The sequence below is a fragment of the Clupea harengus genome, chromosome 5, assembly GCF_900700415.2.
Source record: "Clupea harengus chromosome 5, Ch_v2.0.2, whole genome shotgun sequence".
Classification (NCBI taxonomy): Eukaryota; Metazoa; Chordata; class Actinopteri; order Clupeiformes; family Clupeidae; genus Clupea; species Clupea harengus.
In genome coordinates, this window is record NC_045156.1 from 31,001,091 (window position 1) to 31,026,114 (window position 25,024).

At 41.0% G+C, this 25,024-nt stretch overlaps 1 protein-coding gene across 2 annotated transcripts in view; it reads left to right on the top strand.

Annotated features, from left to right (window-relative positions):
* LOC105913228 (metabotropic glutamate receptor 7) overlaps positions 1 to 23,485 on the top strand; it is a 146,925-nt gene extending 123,440 nt beyond the window's left edge. Inside the window, exons 9-10 of one of the 2 annotated variants that reach the window (XM_031568542.2) lie at positions 15,834 to 16,080; positions 18,897 to 19,108. In XM_031568542.2, coding sequence (XP_031424402.1) covers positions 15,834 to 16,080; positions 18,897 to 18,901 — 252 coding nt within the window. In that variant the 3' untranslated portion in view covers positions 18,902 to 19,108. Of the gene's footprint in view, positions 1 to 15,833; positions 16,081 to 18,896; positions 19,109 to 22,061 lie in introns of those variants that run through there. The other variant, XM_031568541.2, reaches the window with a different exon arrangement.
* The last annotated feature ends 1,539 nt before the right edge of the window (positions 23,486 to 25,024 follow it).

Below are 25,024 nucleotides of genomic sequence, written 5' to 3' on the forward strand. Positions count from 1 at the left end.
TTTGTGACCCGGGTGGGAGGGATCGGCCACAATCTTACCTGCCCGCCTCAGGGTCCTAGAGGCGAACAGGTCCTGAAGAGATGGAAGATTGCAGCCAATCACCTTCTCGGCAGAACGGATGATACGCTGCAGTCTGCCTTTGTCATTGGCAGTGGCAGCAGCGTACCAGACGGTGATGGAGGAGGTGAGGATGGACTCGATGATGCAGGTGTAGAAGTGCACCATCATTGCCTTTGGCAGGTTGAACTTCTTCAGCTGCCGCAGGAAGTACATCCTCTGTTGAGCTCACTTGAGGTCCTGGGAGATGATGGTGCCCAGAAAGCGGAAGGACTCCGCAGTGTCGACTGGGGAGTCTCTCAGGGTGATGGGGGTGGGTGGGGCTGGGTTCTTTCTAAAGTCTACAACCATCTCCACTGTTTTCAGAGCATTTAGCTCCAGGTTGTTCTGGCCACACCAGGTCACCAGATGGTCAATCTCCCACCTGTAAGCGGACTCATCCCCACCAGAGATAAGCCCAATGAGGGTGGTGTCATCCGCGAACTTGAGGAGTTTGACGGACTGGTGACTGGAGGTGCAGCTGTTTGTATACAGGGAGAAGAGTAGAGGGGAAAGAACGCAGCCTTGAGGGGAGCCGGTGCTTATGGTTCTGGACTCAGAGACATACTTCCCCAGCCTCACGTGTTGCCTCCTGTCAGACAGGAAGTCTGTGATCCACCTGCAGGTGGAGTCAGGCACACTCAGCTGGGAGAGCTTGTCCTGTAGCAGAGCAGGGATGATGGTATTAAAGGCAGAGCTGAAGTCCACAAACAGGATCCTGGCGTAGGTTCCTGCGGAGTCCAGGTGCTGGAGGATAAAGTGAAGGGCCATGTTTACTGCATCGTCTACAGACCTGTTGGCTCTGTAGGCAAACTGCAGGGGGTCCAGGAGAGGGTCAGTGATGGCTTTGAGGTGAAGCAGCACAAGGCGCTCAAATGCCTTCATCACTACAGAGGTCAGGGCGATGGGTCTGTAATCATTGAGTCCAGTGATCTTAGCTTTTTTGGGGACGGGGATGATGGTGGAGGTCTTGAAGCAGGCTGGTACGTGGCATGTCTCCAGTGAGGTGTTAAAAATGTCTGTGAACACCGGAGGCGCTGATTACGACGAAGTTCTAAATACCACGGAAAAATACCGTGCGGTATATGCGGTTTGGCAAAAGCGCAGATTAAGCTGCGGTCGCAATGTTAATAAATGAGGCCCTCAGAGACACACAGAGACACTCAGAGACACACGCACGCACGCACGCACACACACACACACACACGCACGCACGCACGCATGCACGCACGCACACACACACACACACACACACACACACACACACACACACACAGGCTTATATGCAGGACATGTAGTGTTGAACCATGAACTAACTGATCATGACACCTCCAGGTCAGATTTGTTTTGCCACTGACAAAAGAAAAGCAAAGAAAGTATGCATTTAAAAGTCAGTTTAAATATGTCATTACTATTAACACTGGGTACAGTAATCAATTCAGTGACATCTAATAAGATAGAAATGGCCATTCCGATCCGATGGCGCTTGTGTAGCGGCCGTGGAGATCTCGTGCAGGAGATAGTTTGGTGATACTATAGCCTGCATGGAGAATACCAAAACAAATTCCTAGTATCTGTATACATGGCGAAATAAAGTTGAATTGAAGTACAAATACTGATCATGGAATCCCGACCATGAAAAAAAAAAAGAAATAATGAATGTGGGGATTTCCTCCGAATCCCCTGCAGTCCTTCATGTTGAATATATGCAATCCCCCTCAGTCTCCGGTACGTTTCCAAATCCCCCTACACAGATTGTTTGCCTTCATTTATTTGGAGTTGTGACTTGTAGAGGCTAACTCACGTTCATATTTGGTATTGTGGAAGAACCTGCAGTGAGGAACCATGGACCAGGCTGTGTCAGTGCAGGAATAGATTTGACTTTAAAGTCATATCAAAGTATAGTGCTACACAAACTCCCCTTTTCAACCCCGTTCCTGTGTATTGACTCCATCTCTAGCACCTACTTGAAGTCTGGAGGAGCCTTAAATGCCCCATGAAGTGGCTCAAATCATTGGGATTTTGTTTCAGGTCTGACAGATGTCAACCTAAAATGGAAAATTAGGGTTGAGATGAAGGAGTTTAGATTTTGCCAATAGCATTCAGCATCTCTTCACTAACATACTCAAACGGAAAGTGTTTAAAGAGAATAATAAAAAAATAAAAACATTCCTATCTCAAAGAAAAACGAAACATGTTTGAGCCGATGGGCGGTGCAAGTGAGACGATGTTGCCATGGAGAGTGTTGAAGAATAGGACTGGTAAGAATCTTTTGACTGGACAAATGATTTCCAGGAAGTTTTCCAGGAAGTTTGCAAAATGTGAATTATAATAGCAAATGTCTTTTTTTATACTACATCAATGTAAAGTGTCAAGAGATGAAACATATGTTAAAAGCTAAGAATAGTCTAATAAGAATAGTCTAATTTGACATCATTGGGTCTTAAATTAGGTCTTTTGATTGGTCTCACCTGTGGTTTTCATCAGGCTGAAATGTAGGTATCTTGCAGCTCTCATAAATACAATAATTACAGACAATATGTACAGACAATACAATACAATACAATACAATACAATACAATACAATACAATACAATACGGTTATGTACAGTGTAGATGGGATGTTGTTGTATATGCTGTATGTACGCTAATATGTTTACTCCTGCTTGACATACAGCTCTCGGAAATTAGTGTCTGTTTTACTTTTATAGGTAGGTATTTATAGGTAGATGTTTGAGGAAATTGAAAAATTTTTGTTTTCTTCTATAAACTACAGACATTTCTCCCAAATAAAAATACTGTCATTAAGAGCATTTAGTATTTGCTGAAAATGACAACTGGTCCAAAAAGTTTTGGTCTGGTTCCATTCAGACCTCCTATAATGCAAAGAAAACTATTTCATATTCATTTTTAAACAACACAAATACTAATGTTTTAACTTTAGTCAGAAATCAATATTTAGTAGAATAACACAGATTTTCTTGGCATTCTCTCCACCAGTCTTTTACATTCCTGTTTAGTGACTTTATGCCACTCTTGTATGCCACAGCTTGGCCTAGTCTGAGGTAGTCAAAGTTTTTTTGTTTATTTTTTGTTTGTACAAATGAATGAACATCTAGTCTATCATAAAATTCAAAGTTCCACAAAACTGCTGGAAAACTTGAATTGAATGCGACTACACACACACACACACACACACACACACACACACACACACACACACACACACACACACACACACACACACACACACACACACACACACACACACACACACACACACACACACACACACACACACACACACACACACACACACACACACACACACTGAGCCATTATATCAATGGGTGGATTCAATCCTTTTTCCAAGCTGAATATAAAGAGAGCACAGATAACATACTGCACTCACTGAACTGAACTGTCATCTGATCTGGCAATAATTGAACAATCTCTGCATCAGCAACCGTGCAATGAGAATAGGTGGGGATACCTGGATTTGGTCATTTCACTGACAACAAAGCAGGATTTAATCAAGCAGAAATGGGTTGACTAATTGGTTATTATATACCACCCAATCACAATAATTTGACCTCATGAACATTAACACAAAGCTCAGTAATTGTTCTACAATACAGTGAACAACACACGACCTTAAACGACCTTCATTTCTCCACACACAAGGTGGCAAAACAGCAAGATTAAACTTAGCTCTTAAAATTCTGAGCATCATTTAAAACTGTGAACAGGGAATGAATGATCATTGTGTGGTATATTACTGATGTTGACATGAAACTGCTAGCACTGGTGGTGGCGCTGTCACCTGTGTGTCCTCCTACTGTAATCCAACCTTGAGAGCTAAATAGAATGCGCCACTGCACAGAGGGGAGCAGAGCAGCTGGTTGATTAGGAGCAGAAGGCACACCTATGGGATACTACACCTTGTGCAGGTCTGACGTCAGCACTGTGCTGCCCAGCTGAGTGCAATTGTGACACGTTAGCCTTTGCTTCTTGTCTTTGCCTTTGCCTTTGCCTGTATCACAAGCGAAAACAGTTGAGTCTACAAATATGTTCTCCTTACCCCCCTCCCCCTCTCACACACAGACACACACACACACACACACACACACACACACACACACACACACACACACACACACACACACACACACACACACACACACACACACACACACACACACACACTCACACACACACACACACACACACACAGGCTTATATGCAGGACATGTAGTATTCCTTAATTCAATACCAAACACAAAAGTGAAGATATCTGTAATTAGATGTTACTAATGAAAGAGATGAAAAAATGCCAATCAATGCAATTCATCACACACATTCAGACACCAACACACACACACACACACGCACACACGCACACACACACACACACACACACACACACACACACACACACACACACACACACACACACACACACACACACACACACACTAATCAATGCATTCCATCTATCAATGAAGGTAATGAGCATGAGTCATTTTGGTTCATTCTAAATAATGACTGCATGTTTGATGTGAGCAGACATTTGAAGAAATACAAAGCAGTGCAGGCCGACTAACACGTACTGGGATTGGAACAAATCTAAACCAATCTGTCAACAAAGTACTCATTAAGCAACTACTTGTCATTGACCGTGATATTTGTGGTTCTAGTGACCTTTAGGACACTTCAAGTGAAGGATAGAAGCATTGTGTTGACAGTCAGGAATGGTTACACTTCAAATTAGTTTTTTTACTCACAACTACATTAATGAAAATGCTTTCAATCTTGGTGTTGCATTGCCTCACATTTCATTACTATGACATTGATCTATACCTCTAAGGTCTGATAAATTGTCCAGAGCAGTTAAGAACGGTCATAACCCATTAAGACACTGCAGATAGTACAAACCAGAGTCCTTCTTTTATAACTTCCTTCTTTAAATTAATATAGTGGAAGATTCATGTTTTTCAGTTCATTTGGGATTCACAAATCCCCATATTTTTACCGTCTTCAACGATTCGAGCCAACACCTATGGCACTGTGGGTTAAAAGCCCTTTGACTTAAAAGCCCTTATGACTTTTCTTTCCTTTGCAATTGTTGCCACTAGCTGTTCCCCAGCTTATCAGGTGTAAACACACCTGGGACACCTCGGTCAAAGACAATGGGCATTATGTAATGGCCTAGGAATGTCTTTGTGGCCCAGGTTTTCTTGACACATCATGACCCAACAGCGATCCATGAATTACTATTCCCTTATCATATGTTAGGAGCTGAAACCTCACTCAGAGACTGAAATGTGCAAGAGAGTAGTTATATTCTCCTTACAAAGTGCTTATTTATATTTTCGTTTCGAACTGTATATAAAGGGCTCAAGGTTTCTCTGGGTGTTATTTTTATGTCTCTACGACAAAAACTGGCGGAGCTTTAAAGGCAATTCCCCATAAAAGCCACATTATTCCCACAGGGAAGCGTGGACTTCTAAGGTTCCCTCCTATCCTATCTCATCAGTATATCTACACATACAGTCACAAGTAATAATAATAATAATAATGGATTTTATGTATATAGCACACTTTAAAATACAAAGAAGTCTCAAGGTGTTTTACAGGTTAAACAGTCAATCACAGTAATACAAAAAGTAATACAAAACGCCAAAGTCAGACAAAAAAATAGGATAATATAAAATTAAAATAAATAAATACAATTAAAATAATTAATAAAATCACAGTGAAATCAAAGAATATGTATTACAACAGAACAATTAAAATAAAAAAGAAACGCAATCTAAACAACACAAAAACCAAGACCTTAGGTGAAGGCAGAGATGAACAGGTGAGTTTTGAGATTTGTTTTAAAAGCAGCCAGGGAATCTAAGGCCCTAATCCTCTTCAGGAGGTTATTCCATAGACGAGGCCCCAGCGAGGAGAAGGCATGACTTCCCATGTTTGCCAGCTTTGTCCAGGGAACCGCAAGGAGGTTGGAGTTTCCTGACCTAAGTGTCCAGGATGTGGATTGAGGGGTGAGGAGGTCCTGGAGATAGGTTGGACCGGTTGAGGTTATGGCCTTGTGAACTAGGAGAAGGACTTAGTATCCTTATTATCTGTTTCTAAGATTATTCGTTGATTTATTTGGAAGCCTGTGGAGAGAGTGCAGGACTGGGGTGATATGTTGCAATTTCTGTGTCCAGGTGAGAACCCGGGCAGCACTATTTTAGTAGCCTTGTGTTCACCTTTATACGTCCAATGATCCAATGTTCAGCTAAACAGGACCTTTCACTGGACCAAATAGCCTACAAAAGTAAGAGAAGCCATGTAAGGATAACATTTCAATGTAATGAACAGTGAATATCACAGTCATGTGACACAAACATAATATGCTGTTGCAGTAAGAGTTTGAGGTCATTCCTTTGCATCACTACACCGTCCGTAGGCTATTGGCTAAAGGAGTGAAATGATCTGGGTTTCCATCTTTCCAAACTTTTATTTCCATAGAAAATAGAGCGGACCGCAGCAAGTGCCAGAATATCTGCTGAAACATTTAGTTTTTCAGCAAAGATGTAAGCTATACATTTTCCGTTTCAGGACCTAGCTCCAAAGTTGCGAACGTTTTCCAGTACACAAATTTAGATTATTAAATTAAATATGTATCACATGCATGTTTGGACATTTTACATGCTAGGCCTTATTAAAGTAACATTATGTAACAATTCTACCTTAAAAATAACAGCTTTAAAAAAAATTGTGCCGCTACAATTACTTTTAATATGGAGAACGGCCTCTCCGCCATTGCCATCGGGGGGTCTGTAGGGAAATGACTGCGCTCTGTAAGATTTCTGGAGCCGCCCGTTCCTTTGTGTCTGAGCATGCGCGACCACTGCAATGGCCTTTTATAATGTTTTTCTGTTTAACAAATGTGCTTTCATTTATAGTTTTACATATGGTCTTGACAAATTATCCACTCAGCACCCTCATTGTCCCTCATACCAAAATAGTGTGTCTCTCAAAATAGGTTGAGGGGCATACCAATTTACACCTTTGCCAAAGTGGGAAAAAAATATCTTGATCTTTGGTTCTGGTAATTTTGCTGTCATGATATCATCATGCCATATATTTACTAAACATTTACTAAAAATGAAAATTTTAATTCCATTAAAAATAACGGAAATTTTATGTTAGTGCCAAAAACAATTAAATCGTCTCAAGAGCCCAGAGCCTGAACCCCCCTGGAGCAAACACAAAGGCAAGGAAAGGGGCAAGGAACAACTCAGTGTTAACTGGCAGAACCTTGAGCAGAAGGGGCATCTGCTTGGAACCAGCCAGGTAGAGAGGAAGAGATGAAAAAGACATGTCCAATATATCTAAGACCATTCTACATGTGTGTCAAGTGACTGAATTTTGCCTGCATTTATTTGTGTCCCCCCTTCATTAGTGCAAACACTACATTACAGGAGCCCTGCGGAGTAGCCCTTCAGTCACTTCAATGTATAGGCACACACTAAGCCTCTACTCATCCACTGATTGACCTGTTCCAGTTCTGTTGAAACCCAATATAGACATGTGATGTGGCAATATTACTCATGTCAAGGACATCACTGCCCTGAAGATATGATACACATGGTATATATGAAGAATACACTAATTCTCTCATGATCACGACAACAATGGTTCCATTTTTAGCATAATGTGTTTGGTGTTTTGAAAGCCTGTGTATACACACCTTCATTAAACACTGTCTGTTGTATGTCTGTGTACTTCCAGTATATGCATGTAATGCCAGTGTAGCACATAATCATTGGGGTTAGCACTGAGAACCTGAACTTTGGTAAGGTCAAAACACAGCAGAGGATTAGTCATTGCATCTTCTGGCAGGGATACTGTATTGTGTCTTTGATGTGAAATAACCCTGAAATACAAATTGATGCATAATTGATGCATAACGTTTTTAGTGATGAGGATTTCAGCTTCTTATGGACTGGTCTGAATCTAATTATATGTCCTCGATTCCATCTATATAGGCCATTAAAAGGGCATTGATGGAATTCAAATCCATTACAGGATTGGATTGCCTTGCTATACCTACAAGGTGGGTTGATTGCGTTTTGTTGTGCACTTGTGTTGTGCTATGCTCATGGGCATAGAGATAATTAGGTAGCGTGATTAATATTTGGTCGGCCCTATGCCAGAAGCTGACTACAACATACGATTTACTGACATTGGAATCAAAGAATAAAAACTTTGATTAGGTTTTCATTTAACCACATGGTGCAAAACTTCAGGGCAGTGTACACCATTTACAGCTGCTCATGGTCCCTTTTCCACCAGAGAATATTTGCATAATGAGCATTTTGGTGTTGAGTGTGTAGTCTTGGTGTGTGTTGAGTGTGTAGTCTTGGTGTGAGTTGAGTGTGTGTGCTATTGGTGTGTGTTGAGTGTGTGTGCTATTGGTGTGTGTTGAGTGTGTAGTCTTTGTGTGTGTTGAGTGTGTTGCTCTTGGTGTGTGTTGAGTGTGTGCTCTTTGTGTGAGTGTGTGTTGAGTGTGTACTCTTGGTGTGTGTTGAGTGTGTAGTCTTTGTTTTGAGTGTGTAGTCTTGGTGTGTGTTGAGTGTGTAGTCTTGGTGTGAGTTGAGTGTGTGCTCTTTGTGTGTGTTGAGTGTGTGCTCTTTGTGTTGAGTGTGTAGTCTTTGTGTGAGTGTGTAGTCTCTGTGTTGAGTGTGTAGTCTTTGTGTGTGTGTGTAGTCTTTGCGTGTGTTGAGTGTGTGCTCTTTGTGTTGAGTGTGTAGTCTTTGTGTTGAGTGTGTAGTCTTTGTGTGTGTGTGTGCTCTTGGTGTGTGTTGAGTGTGTAGTCTTGGTGTGAGTTGAGTGTGTAGTCTTTGTGTGAGTGTGTAGTCTTTGTGTGTGTTGAGTGTGTAGTCTTTGTGTTGAGTGTGTAGTCTTTGTGTGTGTGTGTAGTCTTTGTGTTGAGTGTGTAGTCTTTGTGTGTGTTGTGTGTGTGCTCTTGGTGTGTGTTGAGTGTGTAGTCTTGGTGTGAGTTGAGTGTGTAGTCTTTGTGTGAGTGTGTACTCTTGGTGTGTGTGTGCTCTTGGTGTGTGTTGAGTGTGTGCTCTTTGTGTGTGTTGAGTGTGTAGTCTTTGTGTGAGTGTGTGCTCTTTGTGTGTGTTGAGTGTGTAGTCTTGGTGTGTGTTGAGTGTGTAGTCTTTGTGTGAGTGTGTGCTCTTGGTGTGTGTTGAGTGTGTAGTCTTTGTGTGAGTGTGTGCTCTTGGTGTGTGTTGAGTGTGTAGTCTTTGTGTGAGTGTGTGCTCTTTGTGTGTGTTGAGTGTGTAGTCTTTGAGTTGAGTGTGTGCTCTTTGGAAATGCATTAGGATTAAGATTGTCTTTGGCTGTGGAGTTGTGGTGTGCTGAAACAGATTTATCAGCACCTGTGTTCATTGACCTAAATCTACATGCGTTGACTACAGATGGCACGAATAAAAATGGGTTGGAATTAAACTGGCATCATCAACCATGCAGGGTTGCATTCTTAGTGCAAGCTTAGTCTGTGTGTATGTGTTTCACATGCATTCAAATTAGTATCTGTGTGTTGCAACAGCACTTCTGTTTGCCAAAGCGACGTACAATGGAGAGAACAGTCAAGCTAAGAGCAATAAAGAACATGGTGTAACAATAAATACTACTTTACATAAGAATTAGAAAAACGACCTAGAAAAAAGGAAAAAGAAGTGCAGGAATGTAACTGCTGAAGTGCAAGTTAAGCGCTAGTCAAGGTGCCAGTTAGGAAGGGAGGTGCTCTCTGAAGAGACTAAACTAAATGTAAATGTAAATGTTGAATGTGTATGTAATTAATACAATACTGTGCTACGAGACTGACATGAACCAATATAGCTCTGTAATTTCGCTGCTCAATCAAATGGAGTTTTCCAAGATTATTGGGAGCAGTTCGGAACAGGTCTAGCTGAGTAAATTAATGAAATACATGTTTCTGAGAAAATATACTGAAATGCATTCGTCTGTTTGAAGACCAACGTATTAACTGCACTGTGGACATAGTACACAAATCCAGTATTTGAGTAAATGTTCATCCAGTTGATCCTCAGCCACTTCAAAATGACATTCCTTCACATCAGTCTCATTGTCATTTCAATGTCAAAGCCCAACTCCCTTGTCTATTACCATGCAGTAGACTTTACATCGTCCTAGCCCTCTTCCAAACTTCAAACTTGGAAGATATAAACCTGGAAAATAATCGAATTATATTAAAAACAGAAAGACATTTTATTCCATTCACACCGGATGCTCCTGCATGAGGTCACTCCAAACTAAGTCATTATGATGTGAATAGAACTGAAAATGAAGGACTGGGTATTTAGACGTTCCTAGAAGTGTTGGTTAGATGCTTTACAATCTAAGGATTTCCTGAACAGAAAAAGCTGCAGGTTGCTATTTAGAAAGCACAATGCCCATGGAACGGCAGATAGGCCAAACAGCAACGGCAAAGGGAGGGGTCGTGGCCCGTATGCAGTCATAGGACACTAGAGTAGAGCAAAGTCTGTGTGGAATGTGTAATATTAATATTGCATATTAATTTGATTTGATTTGAATTTTGTCTTTGAATGTGTCCTCTGAGCTAACCATACCAATGAAAATGTGGTTTCTGATGAGGATTCTGACAAGTGCAGCTTTAGCATAGGAGGTTGTTTGGTTTTGTGATTGTTTTTTTTTTTTTTTTACTGGAGGAATGTAATCCATAATATTTGCCATTTTTTTAATTAAAATGATTCAGCAATCATCTACACAGAGTCTGGCACTTGACTTCAAAGTCCTTGAAAGTGCTCTAATGTTCAGGAGTGGCAGCTTCACAGTAAGTGTAGAGGGCGTGACAGATTCACGCTGATGTGTAACCACCACATACTCACTGAATGCCCTCCAGCCCCTGCGTTTCTAATCAACAGCACAATAACGACACACACCGGGTCCCAGCTTGTTCTCCGTAGCAGCACAGTCTGTGACCCCAGGTGGGAGTGGACACTCTGGAGGGAGGATGACATATGTTTCTGGAAATCCTATAAAGATCAGATTTTTCTACAGCTGAGACTCTTGTACTCCTCGCATTGAGACCATTAAAAAAATGATATCAAATACCAATGTGCTGGCATCTTCTATTCATCCCCGAAAGTGTGGTTTGGTGTGACCTCAGAATGGCTTGTGTACCCAGGAGAAGGGGGGGGGGGGCACGTGAGAGGGACAGGAGAGGGACAGGAGCCAAGTAGCAAAAACCCAGTGCATAAGCAGAATGTGTAAACAATGCGGACTCTAATCCCTTTTTTGCACACTCCTGCTGTAACTTAATATGTGTATTGTTTATTGTTTATTGTGTATGTTTATTGTTTGCACCAACGTACCACAAAAAACTCCTCGTAGGTGAAAACCTACTTGGCAGTAAAAACCTTTCTGATTCTGATGCTCAATCACGTCAGACAAACATCAGAAGACAGAGGTGGATTCGAATTTAAAAGGGCCTGTCCACAGGCAGCACTAGATGTTGTTACATTTTACATTTAGTCATTTAGCAGACGCTTTTATCCAAAGCGACTTACATATGTGCGACTTACCATGTATACACATTTACACTGATGGCACACTGCACATCAGGAGCAATTAGGGGTTCAGTGTCTTGCTCAAGGACACTTCGACAGGGAATCGAACTAGCAACCTTCTGATTACTAAACGACTTCTCTACCTACTGTACCATTTATCGCCCAGGCAAAAAGTTCCCGGGATCAAAGAGCCCTACAGTGTCCTGTCCCGTTAGGGAAATGAGCTGTCAGCAGTAATATGCTAACACATACTACATTAAGCCACATTCTTAGCATTTAAAAGCTATGACTAGGGTTGTTACACAAGTGTTAATAACACAGACTACATTAAGCCACATTCTTAGCATTTAAAAGCTATGACTAGGGTTGTTACACAAGTGTTAATAACACAGACTACATTAAGCCACATTCTTAGCATTTAAAAGCTATGACTAGGGTTGTTACACAAGTGTTAATAACACAGACTACATTAAGCCACATTCTTAGCATTTAAAAGCTATGACTAGGGTTTTTACACAAGTGTTAATAACACAGACTACATTAAGCCACATGCTTAGCATTTAAAAAGCTATGACTAGGGTTTTTACACAAGTGTTAATGGTGTTTTCTTTCATTCTCGTTCATTTGCTAGAACTACTCAGAAGACCTGTGTCCATACAATTTAGCAACAAAAAAAAATGAATCTACATACAGCGTATTGTATTGACTCACGGTTAATAGTGACAGTTCACTGGCTAAAATTAAGGATTGAGATTCCGTTTAATAGCTTGTGGTATATTGCTGGTGACGGTTTGTGTCTCTGATCTGATTGAGGTGAAGACAACAGCAGAGTGGATTATCTTGCCCGCCACTGGCCATGTACTGATCGCTTTCCACGTTGGTGGAACGAACTGCCTAGTACTACCAGAGCAGGGGCGTCCCTCTCTACCTTCAAGAAGCTTTTGAAGACCCAACTCTTCAGAGAGCACCTCCCTTCCTAACTGGCACCTGACTAGCGCTTAACTTGCACTTCAGCAGTGACATTCCTGCACTTCTTTTTCCTTTTTTCTAGGTCGTTGTTTTCTAATTCTCATGTAAAGTAGTTATTTATTGTTACACCATGCTTTTTATTGCTCTTAGCTTGACTGTTCTCTCCCTTGTACGTCGCTTTGGACAAAAGCGTCTGCTAAATGACTAAATGTAAAAATGTAAAACTAAATGTTCATGGAAGCCCAACATTCATGGGCCTCCACTCACTCACCCACTGGCCATGTACTGATCGCTTAAACTCCAGTCAGAGTGTCACAACATTCAACAGTGATTAGCTACTTCTAAACTAAGTCTGGCTTCCCCTGGTATCAAATGAATGTGGGTCAAATGAGGAGCTTATTCAGCTTTCCTGTCACCACAGTGAAAATGAAAGGTGTATGATCAAAATTGCCACATGATCACGGCCATAATTCTAGTGATAGTGGTCAGCTATTTTGTAGCACTAGAATGTGTGGGCAACATTAGGTGCAAGGTAACAGACACAATCAAATGAGTAATGAGTCGGATTGATTCACCTAACTTGTAAAAATAAGATGGGCAGCCTCAAATAAGATAGGATCTGCTTTTGTTCTATGGAGTTCTGATCTTTACTGGCCTATCTTATAACCCGAGGACCTACATAAGGTAGGATGCTTTTGTAATATGGCCCCTGAACGCCTAGCAGGGGCTCAGTCAAGTGCTCAATGTGCAGCCATGGATCATGCAACCACCCCAAAGGACCCAGGCTGTGAAGCTCATTCAGTCAGTCCAACCCTGAGCTCAGTCCATCCACTACGCATTTACCAAGTGTGGCTTGAAAAGGTTAGACCACGAGAAGGAATAGCTGTACACTTTAAAACTGAACTGAACAAATCAATCCAAATATTGAATGTATTGTTTCATTTTCTTTTTTTGTAAGCAGTTGACCCGGGTTGGCTTCCCAGTCACTGCAGAATGTCTGTTAGTCACTTTGGATAAATGTCTGACTCTGCTGTTTATTTACCTGACCTTCACCTTTGAAATGGCTGAAATGGGGTGGAACTAGGCAGAGTGGATATAAGACTTCTGTCTTATATCCACTCTGCCTAGTTCCACCCCATTTCAGCCATTTCAAAGGTGAAGGTCAGGTCAGTGCTGAAACTGAATTGAGACAGCAATTGAAACAGGGAGAGTGTGTGTGAGTGGTGACATGGGTTAGACACAAATACTACAGCGTGAGTGAGTGAGTGAGTGAGTGAGTGTGTCATGGGTTAGACACAAATACTACAGCGTGAGTGTGTGTGTGAGTGAGTGAGTGTGTGTGTGAGTGAGTGTGAGTGAGTGAGTGAGTGAGTGTGTGAGTGAGTGAGTGAGTGAGTGAGTGAGTGAGTGAGTGTGTGTGTGAGTGAGTGTGAGTGAGTGAGTGAGTGAGTGTGTGAGTGAGTGAGTGAGTGTGTGAGTGAGTGAGTGAGTGTATGAGTGAGTGAGTGAGTGAGTGAGTGAGTGAGTGACATGGGTTAGACACAAATACTACAGTGTGAGTGAGTGAGTGTGTGTGAGTGAGTGAGTGAGTGAGTGAGTGAGTGAGTGAGTGAGTGAGTGTGTGAGTGAGTGAGTGAGTGAGTGAGTGAGTGAGTGAGTGAGTGTGTGAGTGAGTGAGTGAGTGAGTGAGTGAGTGAGTGAGTGAGTGTGTGAGTGAGTGAGTGAGTGAGTGAGTGAGTGAGTGAGTGAGTGAGTGAGTGAGTGAGTGAGTGAGTGAGTGCCATGGGTTAGACACAAATACTACAGCGTGAGTGAGTGAGTGAGTGAGTGAGTGAGTGAGTGTGTGAGTGAGTGAGTGAGTGTGTGAGTGAGTGAGTGAGTGAGTGAGTGAGTGTGTGAGTGAGTGTGTGAGTGAGTGAGTGAGTGAGTGAGTGAGTGAGTGAGTGAGTGAGTGTGTGAGTGTGTGAGTGAGTGAGTGAGTGTGTGAGTGAGTGAGTGAGTGAGTGAGTGAGTGTGTGAGTGAGTGTGTGAGTGAGTGAGTGTGTGAGTGAGTGAGTGAGTGAGTGAGTGAGTGGGGCCATGGGTTAGACACAAGAGACATGGCACATTTGTCACTCCTCTCAAATGTCATTTAATTTTTGTCATGAATACTCTGTGACCTACGGTATGTAAATCAGCTATGTATGTATCTATTTATTTGATGGATTTCAAATTTTTAAAAGCATGGCAAAAGAAGGGAATAATGATTAAAAATGATTTCTGATCATTAGCTATGAAGACCTTTCATCCGAAGCTATCTTGCCCTTGCGTGATCCCCATGAAGTGCCACCCCTGTCAGCAGTGCTATGTGAATGACACCTCCTGATGTCATCTGTCAGGACCCCTGATATGTACTTAGCCAGATGAATTTGACAGGTTTTGAAGGGTTGCCCGTGGCTTGAAGGGGGGGAGCTGTGCAGACACCTCTCTCTCTCTCTCTCTCTCTCTCTCTCTCTCTCACACAAACACAAACACATATACAAACACTGCCCCGTGGGCCTGACTCTCCGTGTCTACACGGTGTGACCATTTGTGCTATTTTTTATTGCGAGGAGCTTGGTGGAGCATCAGGAGAGTGGGTAATGGTGTTGTCAGCAGCTACACTGCAAACCCCTTCATACATAAAGCACACATCGTTGCTCTAACATGATCTGTCTCTCATTCCTTGGCCATCCTTTATCTTGGGCCTCTTACTCTCCCCTCATTTCCCCCCAGCTCTGACACTTTATTTGTCATGGGTCAAATACTAGTCTGGCCACTCTCACAGGCTAAGTACCCCATACTCATTTTTCACTGGTATTATAGTCTTGCAATGAGCAACTGAAAAGATCTTGTCAGTCCTGATTTTGTTTCTATCTATTATTGAGTTGTGGTGGAGTGTTGTAGGTCATGATAAACCGGATAGGTTTTCATTTGGAATGTGACAACATCAGTGTAGGCTTAGCTTGGCGTAGTGACATTGGGTCAATATTCTTGCCCAGTTCGATCAATAATGTAATGATGACACCGTCAGAACTCTATTGCTCTCTACAAAATCACAGTAATAATACTAAGCCCTGTCTTTTTTGTCTTCTCCATCTCTCTCTCTCTCTCTCTCTCTCTCTTTCTCAGCTGTATATCCAGACGACCACCCTTACGATCTCTATGAACCTGAGTGCGTCAGTAGCACTGGGGATGCTCTACATGCCCAAAGTCTATGTCATTATTTTCCACCCCGAGCTGAATGTCCAGAAGCGCAAGCGCAGCTTCAAGGCGGTGGTGACGGCTGCAACCATGTCCTCTCGCCTCTCTCACAAGCCCAGTGACAGACCCAACGGCGAGGCCAAGACCGAGCTGTGCGAGAATGTGGATCCAAACAGTGAGTAATGCAGTCGCTCGCTCGCACACCTTTGTTTGTCTACAGTACCAGTCAAAAGTTTGGACACACCTTTCATTTTTTTGAGAAGTGTTTTCTTTACTTTTATTATTTTCTACATTGTAGATTAATACTGAAGACATTTAAACTACGAAAGAACACATATGGAATGATGTACTAAACAAAAAAAAGTGTTATTTACCATGTAGAAAATAATAAAAGTAAAGAAAAAACTTCTCAAAAAATGAGAAGGTGTGTCCAAACTTTTGACTGGTACTGTATTTGATTGGAGAAATTCAAGCATTTGAGTAGAAGAACCGACTCACCAAAATGCACTTGCAAAGCTTTTGAACCACCAACAGCAGCAGCATGCATGGCTCCAAAACATCACCCACCTACATTACTGTCTTGGAATACATACAGTTAACTGGAATAAGGTTTGTTTCAAAATGGTGGCTCACATCAAAAGATTTGGTGAATTTCCAGCATACAAATGCACTTAAACTGGGGATTCAACAGAATTGACAGCTAGTTCAGTGTTGTATGCTCCGAATAGTCCAAACTGTTAGTCTTTTCCAAAACATTTGCTTGAAATATTACTCCAAACCTTCTGAAGTACAAAGACACTACACTGGAATAACAGTTTCCGGACATACTGTCTGGTTCCACCCATAGCAGCTCAATCAAGATAACGGGAGACTGGGCAGGGCCGTTCCTTGAATGCACAACTGTGCAGGAGGATAAAAACATCAGAATCTCTAGTTCGACCTGCCTCACAGGTTTCCAGCTGGTAGCTTTATTAAAAAGTACCCACAAAACACCAGTCTTCTTCAACAGTGAGAAGGCACATGAATGTTTGCCTTCTAGGTAGAGTTTGAAATAAAAATTTGCAAAAAAGACAGATACTGGGTGGAATTGGATTTAAATAATGTTATGGACAACAGTGGCTGTGGAATTCTGTCCAGTAGGTAGGCAAACAGGTAGTGACTTGAACAATAACGTGCAGAAGTCAAAAACACTGGCAAACAGGACTTGAAAAAGAGCATGGCAGTGCTCACAGGTCAAGCAGGCATACAAAGCTTCCTTCAGAAAATCATCATCAGTCTACTATTCCTTTGAGAAATGAAGGCTATTCTATGCAAGATATTACCCAGAAACGGAAGATATCTTACAAAGGTACTCCCTTCGCAGACCAGTGCAAGCTAGCTCTAACCAGGATAGAAAGGGATGTGGGAGACCCTGGTGCACACATGTGCATGAGGATAGAACCTCTTAAACTATTTCTAGTTTGTCAAAGAAATCCTCAGCTCCACAGCAGCCTCATCTTCAGCAGTAAAGATGTGACGCCAGAGTTTCAATGTTTCTGCAACATAATAAGGAAGTACCTTTGGAACTCATTCAGTCTGGTTAGTGGACTGTTGGCATGTTTCACTTTTTGATGGGGTTGTGCACGAGAATTTGGGAGTTTGCTGTGGTGTATTGTACTGCAGATTAATGAATAGTTTTAGTTATTATTAGACAGTCATTACATGTATCTGATTCGATGGACAGATCCAGGACCAGGACTAAGTACTGTAGATCTAAAGATGTCCATCTGAAATGTTCTGGTGTATGCATACAACTTGTGTATAGGATTGGAATAACTTTTATCTTTACCTTTCAATGCACACAACCAAACACACACACACACACACACACACACGTACTGATTGCCTTGTTTTGATTTACCCTGAAATAAGACTACCTTCGGAAAACAGATCTGAGCCAATTTCCTATTTTAAACCAATTCAGAATGCATGCCACTGTCCCAGAGCACCTTCACTGAATGAAGTGATTGGAAATATGAATTATGAATGTAGGTCATACTGTTATACGTTTTATGTTGTGCTATCATTTTCATAGTATATCACATTACAATAACTATATCTACATTAGCATGATGTCTGCTGAAGTGTGGAACAGCACAGTTTATTCCTCACCTAAAAAAACTATAAACTCTGCCACATATGCTGCATATATTGATCAAACAAAAGGTGAGCTGAGTAGTCCTGAAATTACAAGATTTACGTTTTTTTCAACATTTTACACTAAATACTCACTATTTCAAAGAAAACACAAATCAGTCAGACAACCAATCAACCAATCCGTCAAACAGTCAAAGTAAACACATTACACACGACTGAAATTACACAACTCTCATCTAAAAGAACGCTAATGATATGACATGAACAAATGTCACAGTGTACACTTTAAACAAAAAATGCAAACCCTCTAAATCTTGAGAGAATGTACTGTGTGTCCGAGGGCGGTTATGGGAGCATATCAACTCGGAACAAGTTGTGCTACGCTGGCATTATGTAAGTCCCATCAGGTGCAATCATCCTTGTCTCTCTGCTGACCGTTGGCCTCATGTGTGTCCCCGGCCTGTCCATGTCCCGTTGCCTTGGTCTTGTGCTTGCTTTGGCATGAACTGCTCTGGCTCACCCACGGGAAGTCCAGTCCTCCCTACTGGGACCAAACACTCAGGAAAACATCACAAGAAAATGATGGGTTGTGTATAACACAGACATAGCCACTTTAACCCATGGATTATCCAATGAAAAATGATTTTTCATGCAGTGTTACAGCATGTTCCTGTATGGATTCAATAGAATGATCTTTAGTGAGAATTAAACTGAACAGCAAGGATGTGAAATACACACCCATCATTTTGGGGGTGAATTTTGTCAGTTGACTTAAGACCTGGACAATTGTATATCTCATGTATATTATTGAGTGAAACTCAGAGGTTCATCCAATCATGTTTCTTCTTCCAACAGGCTAATTCTCATGTAGGTAAGACTAAATTCATCTCCTTCTTTCATGACCTTGATCTATTTTCCCAAAGACTGTAAAGAAGGACATGCATACAATGTTAGCCTATTCCCTAATGAATAGCGTACCCTTGGACAGGGTAAAAAATAGCTTCACTTAATTAGGTAACTGTTCAGCTATATTTGCTGTTGATGGGGAAAAATAGGAAACCTGTAGATTTGCTTTTTTTGTCTTTTCTGTAAAATGATGTATAAACTTACAGTTGTATAGGTCATGCATACAAAATTGCATTATGAGCTATTGATAACATCTGTCTCCCATTACTAGCCTCATAAAAAGTTCTCAATCAGCACAAACCATAGCTGGATCTAATGCTAATCCTGGGATAGTGTCTCTTTAACTGGCAGTGAAGCACACTGCTTTCACAGAGCTCAGCTGTGATAGAAGGGCAGACTCATCTCTAATATAGCTCTCAGTAGAGCAATGTGCCATCTGTGTTAGGTGTACCCTGCGCTCTCGTTTCCTTTTCTCCCTCTTTCTCATTCTCTCTCTCAGTCTTACACACACACACACACACACACTCTCTCTCTCTCTCTTTCTCACACACACACACACACACACGCACGCGCGCATGCACAGATGCACTCACGCACGCTGAGATGGAGAAATTTGAGCGAATCATGAGTAAGGCAGCTAGGAAATGGCTTGGGTTGCCACATTGTCAAAGTAGGATGTATGGTAAAGGAATTTTGGAGTTACCAATGAGCAACTTGGTGGAGGAGTTCAGTCAAGAACACTGCTCCAACCATAAAACAGAGAAGAAATCCATGACAAGCAGTTGAACATGCACGAGGCCCATTACAGCATAGGGATGTCAAAACACACACATACCTATAGGAACATTTTTGTTTTCAAAGATGGATCTGTGATAGCTCAGGAAACGTAGATGTGATCTCATTATTCAAATATGTATCAATATAATCACAGATATTTCTTCTAAAAGTCCTTAGTAGAAAACAGGTTGAGACAGAAATGAGATGAGGCACTTTAATGTCAAACTTGACCATAATTCACAAAAAATATCCCCTAGCTACCCCTATCCACAACAGCTGTGAACAGTCTTGTCATAGACTAGTTAAATGCACTTTATTGTGCAATAAGATTTAGATCAACACCTCCACCACTTACATGACCAAACAGCTTAGATAGGCCAGAGTGAAGAGACCAACCAACACCCTCGCAGTGTCTAACAAAGAGAGGTAGCGCAGGTCATTTCCGTCATGCAGCTAGACACTAATCTGGCTCCACTAGCCTATTGCTCCCAGCTCTGTTTTTAGCTGGGATTATAGCCTGTAATTAATGTTTACAAGTCGGAGTGATTCTGAGTGACGCACCAATCAGCAACCAGTGGGGAGTGTTGGAGAGGGATCTAAGTTGCAGGCCAATAATCTTTGGATCGTAATAAAACACGATGGACTCCTAGTTTGAATTACTTCGCAGTATTTAGGTATGGGTCTCAGTTGTTTACAGAACATTCCAGGGCTAAGTTGACTTTTCTCACACCTGTTTCTCTTGATGCTCTTATCTCTGCCCTCTGTTCTGTTTCTGTCCCTGTGCTTTTCCACACAAGGGTTACACTAAGGGCAGGACATGGAAGTGTTAGTATGGCATTGCTTTGCCATGTTAGGGGTTCATTTGAATGATCTCAGTGCGAGTGGAACAGTGGTCTCAGTAGTTTAGTAAAGATATCAGAAACATGGTACGTGATTCTGATCCCTGTTGAACCTGTAGGTAACCCTGTGTGCTCATCTGATCCTACGCCTGGTGTCATTAACTAAACAAGGTATTTAAGTGGGAAGATAACAAAAAGCATCTTGAGTATTCTGTAGCCAGAGTCGCACTCTATGTGTATCACTACTAACCTAACCTAACCTCTTCACGTTTCACATTCCCACTATATTTTACACAAATACATTCCCTAATATTGCATATAGCTTACTTGCTTATTAGGCTCGTATATTTGAATAGTGAGAAGGCCTCAGCAATGTTTACACTTGCTTTGGACTGTGCTGGGCTGTTATTTATTCATTCAGCACAACATACTGTATGTATTCATTTTAACAATGATAATTTAAGAGTTTAAATATTTTTATGATATGAATTGATGAAGTGGCAAGTGCAATTGTCATGACAGCACATATCAGAATCCCCATAAGTACGATTCAGAAGATACAACAACACGCCCAGAAATTAAAATGCCGCCTGTCCCACAAAGGCTTTGCACTTCTTTATCGCACCTCTGCTCAACCCCTCCCTGTGATCTTGCCCTCCTTGTGCATTATCATCATGTCACAGCAACTAACACAGAGACTTTCAAATCAGGGCCCACTGTGTCAAAAGCAGTCATAAAAATCAGTATTGAGATGCATTAACTATCAGATGCAATGAATAGATTGTTACCAACTTTGACTAAGGCCATCTCAATGCTGTACATCCAGATTGGAAGCATGTTGTTTCTGTGTATAAATAATAGAATTGTGTTTCATCTTACGTCATTTTGTAGGAATAGGGTCTAGTAGAGAGACACCTTGAAATGAGTGATGATTTTGATGATGGAGTTCAGGGAGGTCAATAGGTGTGATTCTAAAAATACACCAGACGGTAGGGGTGTTACAGAGGTAGTTCTAGTGCATTTTGAAAGGACTACAGGTTCGTGGCAGGAAGGAGACTGCATTTGTTCTCTTATTGTTCAAATTGTGTTATTGAAAAAGGTCACAAAACCGCTACAGCTCCAGGTTATAACAGATTTTTTTGACTGCATTGTGGTTAGTTCACAAATGGTATTGAAGAGAAACCTGGAGTTGTTTTCATTTTTCAATCAATCAAAAAATATAGGCTGATTTGGCATTAGAGTGTTTTAAATAACTTATGAGGTTAAATGTTAAATGAGGTTGAAAATGGATTAACAGACGGACAAAAGACTGTTGTTTGTGTGACTTAGGGAGCACACACAGTGTGTATAAGCAGTATGTCTATCTATCTATCTATCTATCTATGTACAATTATACAATTGACACTAAGCTCAGAATATTCAAGCTTGCAACACCAGTCACAGGACAAATAATACTATCCATCTCTTTCTTCTCCTTGTTTTTGTTTTCTTCCTACAGGTCCAGCAGCCAAGAAGAAGTATGTGAGCTACAATGAGTTGGTGATTTAAAGAGCCCTGCCAATGGAGGGATGGGAAAGATGTGATGTGGACACTTTGTGGTCAGATTGCCCTTTTGCAAGAAAAAAGTAAATAAAAAGGCTTCTTGGGTTTCATGTGCTGTGCTACTTTTCTACATCAGAAACCACCACAGCCAAGCATTTCTCAGAGTTCCCTTTCATCTGAGGGTCCGGCCTATGTTTTCACCCTTCACAGGAGCCAAACAAGACCAAAACAAGAAGACAAAAAAAAAAAAACATGGAGACAAAAACAAATAATAGAGTGAGAGAGAAAATTTAAAAAAAAATCCACTGTCTGTTTAATGTAGGAAAAAAATGAAAATCTCTGAAATGGAAATCTAAGAAGAATGCATTTGGGTGTGGAGCTCTAACCCCATTGGTGGATGACACTGGCCACGCCCCTAAAAGAGATGTAGGGGTGGAGCCAGCAGCACTGCTAATCTCCCAGAACAGACGCTTCACTCACTGTCTCTCTCTCTCTCTGAACCATGGCAGCACACAGATCCCCCTCTCCTTCGTGTCTTTACTTGTACTTCCAAATTGCAAGTTTTCCAAAATTTGTGTAAAACTTTTGTGTGGTTATTTTGGCAAACTGTTCAATTTACATTTAATTTAAACTTTAATGTTATTTTTTTTCCCTTGCTTCTTGAATGCACATAATGTTAAAGCCATATTCTTCTCTTCTGAGATGTTATGTTAAAAAAAAAATCATTATCATTATTATTCCTGAATCTCTCGCCTTCTCCAGATATTGATAACCTTTTCTCTTCTTATAGATATTTTGGTATTTTGTAAGGGTTTGTGAGCCATCAGGAGTGTCTGTGACTACAAGAGAGCACCCATTCATGTTTTATTGGATCTATCTAAACCCCAGTGATTGATGGTGTTGCAGTTTTAAAAAAGGTGTACATGTCCCAGTTGTCAAATGCATGCCTGGTATGTTTGATGTTGCAGTGCAGTTGATAAATTAAGGAATAAATATTTCACAACAAGGTTGTTCAATCAACATGCTCTCAAGGAATTTTACAGCCTTCATATTGATTTTCTATTTCCCTGGATTTCTTGATTTCTTGACTCTTGACATTTTATCCCTCAAGGCAGAATATGGCTTTAATTTTGTCTTGGAATTTCTTATTGGCCCCACAACAATGGAGAAATTGTGAACATATGAATATATATATATATTTAAAAGAAAATACAAAAAATAAAAGCATGTATGTTTTCTACGGTTTGTATTAAGTATATCTCTGTTGCCCTTGCAGCTTCTGTGCCAAGACTGTGGGAGTCACCTCCATTTGGCCATTCATGCAACTCTTCTGTGCTGTTGTCCAAGAATGTATCGACATGAAATAAAACAGTTTGGTTATTTATTTTTTCATTATTCCTTGAGAAGCACAAAATTCATTTTATGATTTTTTTTGTACTTGCACCAAATGTATTCAGGTACATTACTAGACCATTTGATCTGCTTTGACAGGAACTTTCCCTTGATACCAGTTGGAAGCAATAGAAATATTTCAGTACTTAATCATATGGAAAAGGTCAGTAAAAAGACATTGCAAACTTGCATACTGGAATATGCAAGTTAGGTCATATACAGTAACATACACCTTTTTCCTATGTTACTGTATAAGGCGTCATAATTATGTGTGCTATGATACATATATAAAAAAAATTACTTATATGAATTTTACAGACTTTTTCCATGTGTATAACTATAGGTTGGAACTTCACTGAGTTCTGCCGTAGCAAGTTAGCCATAATGCCCTGCTTAGCATCACACTGTCGTTGTTTAAATGTCAGTAGTTAAGTATTAAAGAACAGGCTGGGATGGACTGAAATGGACACAGGTTTCTCATAGTAGTCCTTAACATAAATGGGAAGCTTCTGGTAAATAATGTACACAAAGCTCATAATGTCTTGAAAAACTGATATATGATAGATGTATTGAAAAAGGAGATTCCATGCTGGGTGAAATGAATGGGATTCTCCATAGAGAGGTTTCCTATATCTACCAAATCGAAAACGTTAGTGGAATGACTTCTATGACAGATGCTTTAAGATAAACGTCATTGATTCTGTTGATCATAGTTTATTTTCAGCCACAATTCGAATTGTTTAGATTTTTTTTGTAATGAGGTGATAAGGAACTTCATGACGTCATACATGATGTCACCGGTCTGCATGCCTCACAGAGCTGATTAAAGTGTCGGTTTGTATTACTTGGCTGGCTGAATACTTTTGTAATAACAAAAAAATACATACCACAACCACTATAGGTCAATCAATCAATCAATCAATTCAATCTTATATAGCGCTTCTCTAAATACCCGAAGTCGCTTTACAGAGTCCAGTAGTCATTCATACCGGTGGTGGTAAGCTACATCAGTAGCCACAGCTGCCCTGGGGCAGACTGACAGAAGCGTGGCTGCCAATCAGCGCCTACGGCCCCTCCGACCACCACCAACATTCATTCATATTCAGGTCAGGGCAGGCCTGCATTCATGTGTCCTTGGCCCAGGACAAAGTTATTGTAATTAAAGTAAAAGTACACTTGACACTCCAACAGGCTTGGAATGTTCAATGCCATACTTTATTGTTACATCAACTTGACTCTTGTTCAAAATACAGGCTGGTAAGGGATGTTGTAAAGTTCGTCGGTCATTCTTGAAAAATAAAATCCAAACAGGACGAACAGCATTATGTAAAACATGATCTGCTGACAATGACACACGTAGGCTAGGACAGCGAATGTAAAAAAATAAAACATCCGCCATCCGCCACACATTTTTGGTAACATGTGTTAGGTCCTGAAAGTCCAGATTCTACGCCAGCTGGCTGTCTATTGAAAGCAGTGCCAAACCACCGATCTGTCTTGAAACAGATAAAAAAAAATTGTAGAATT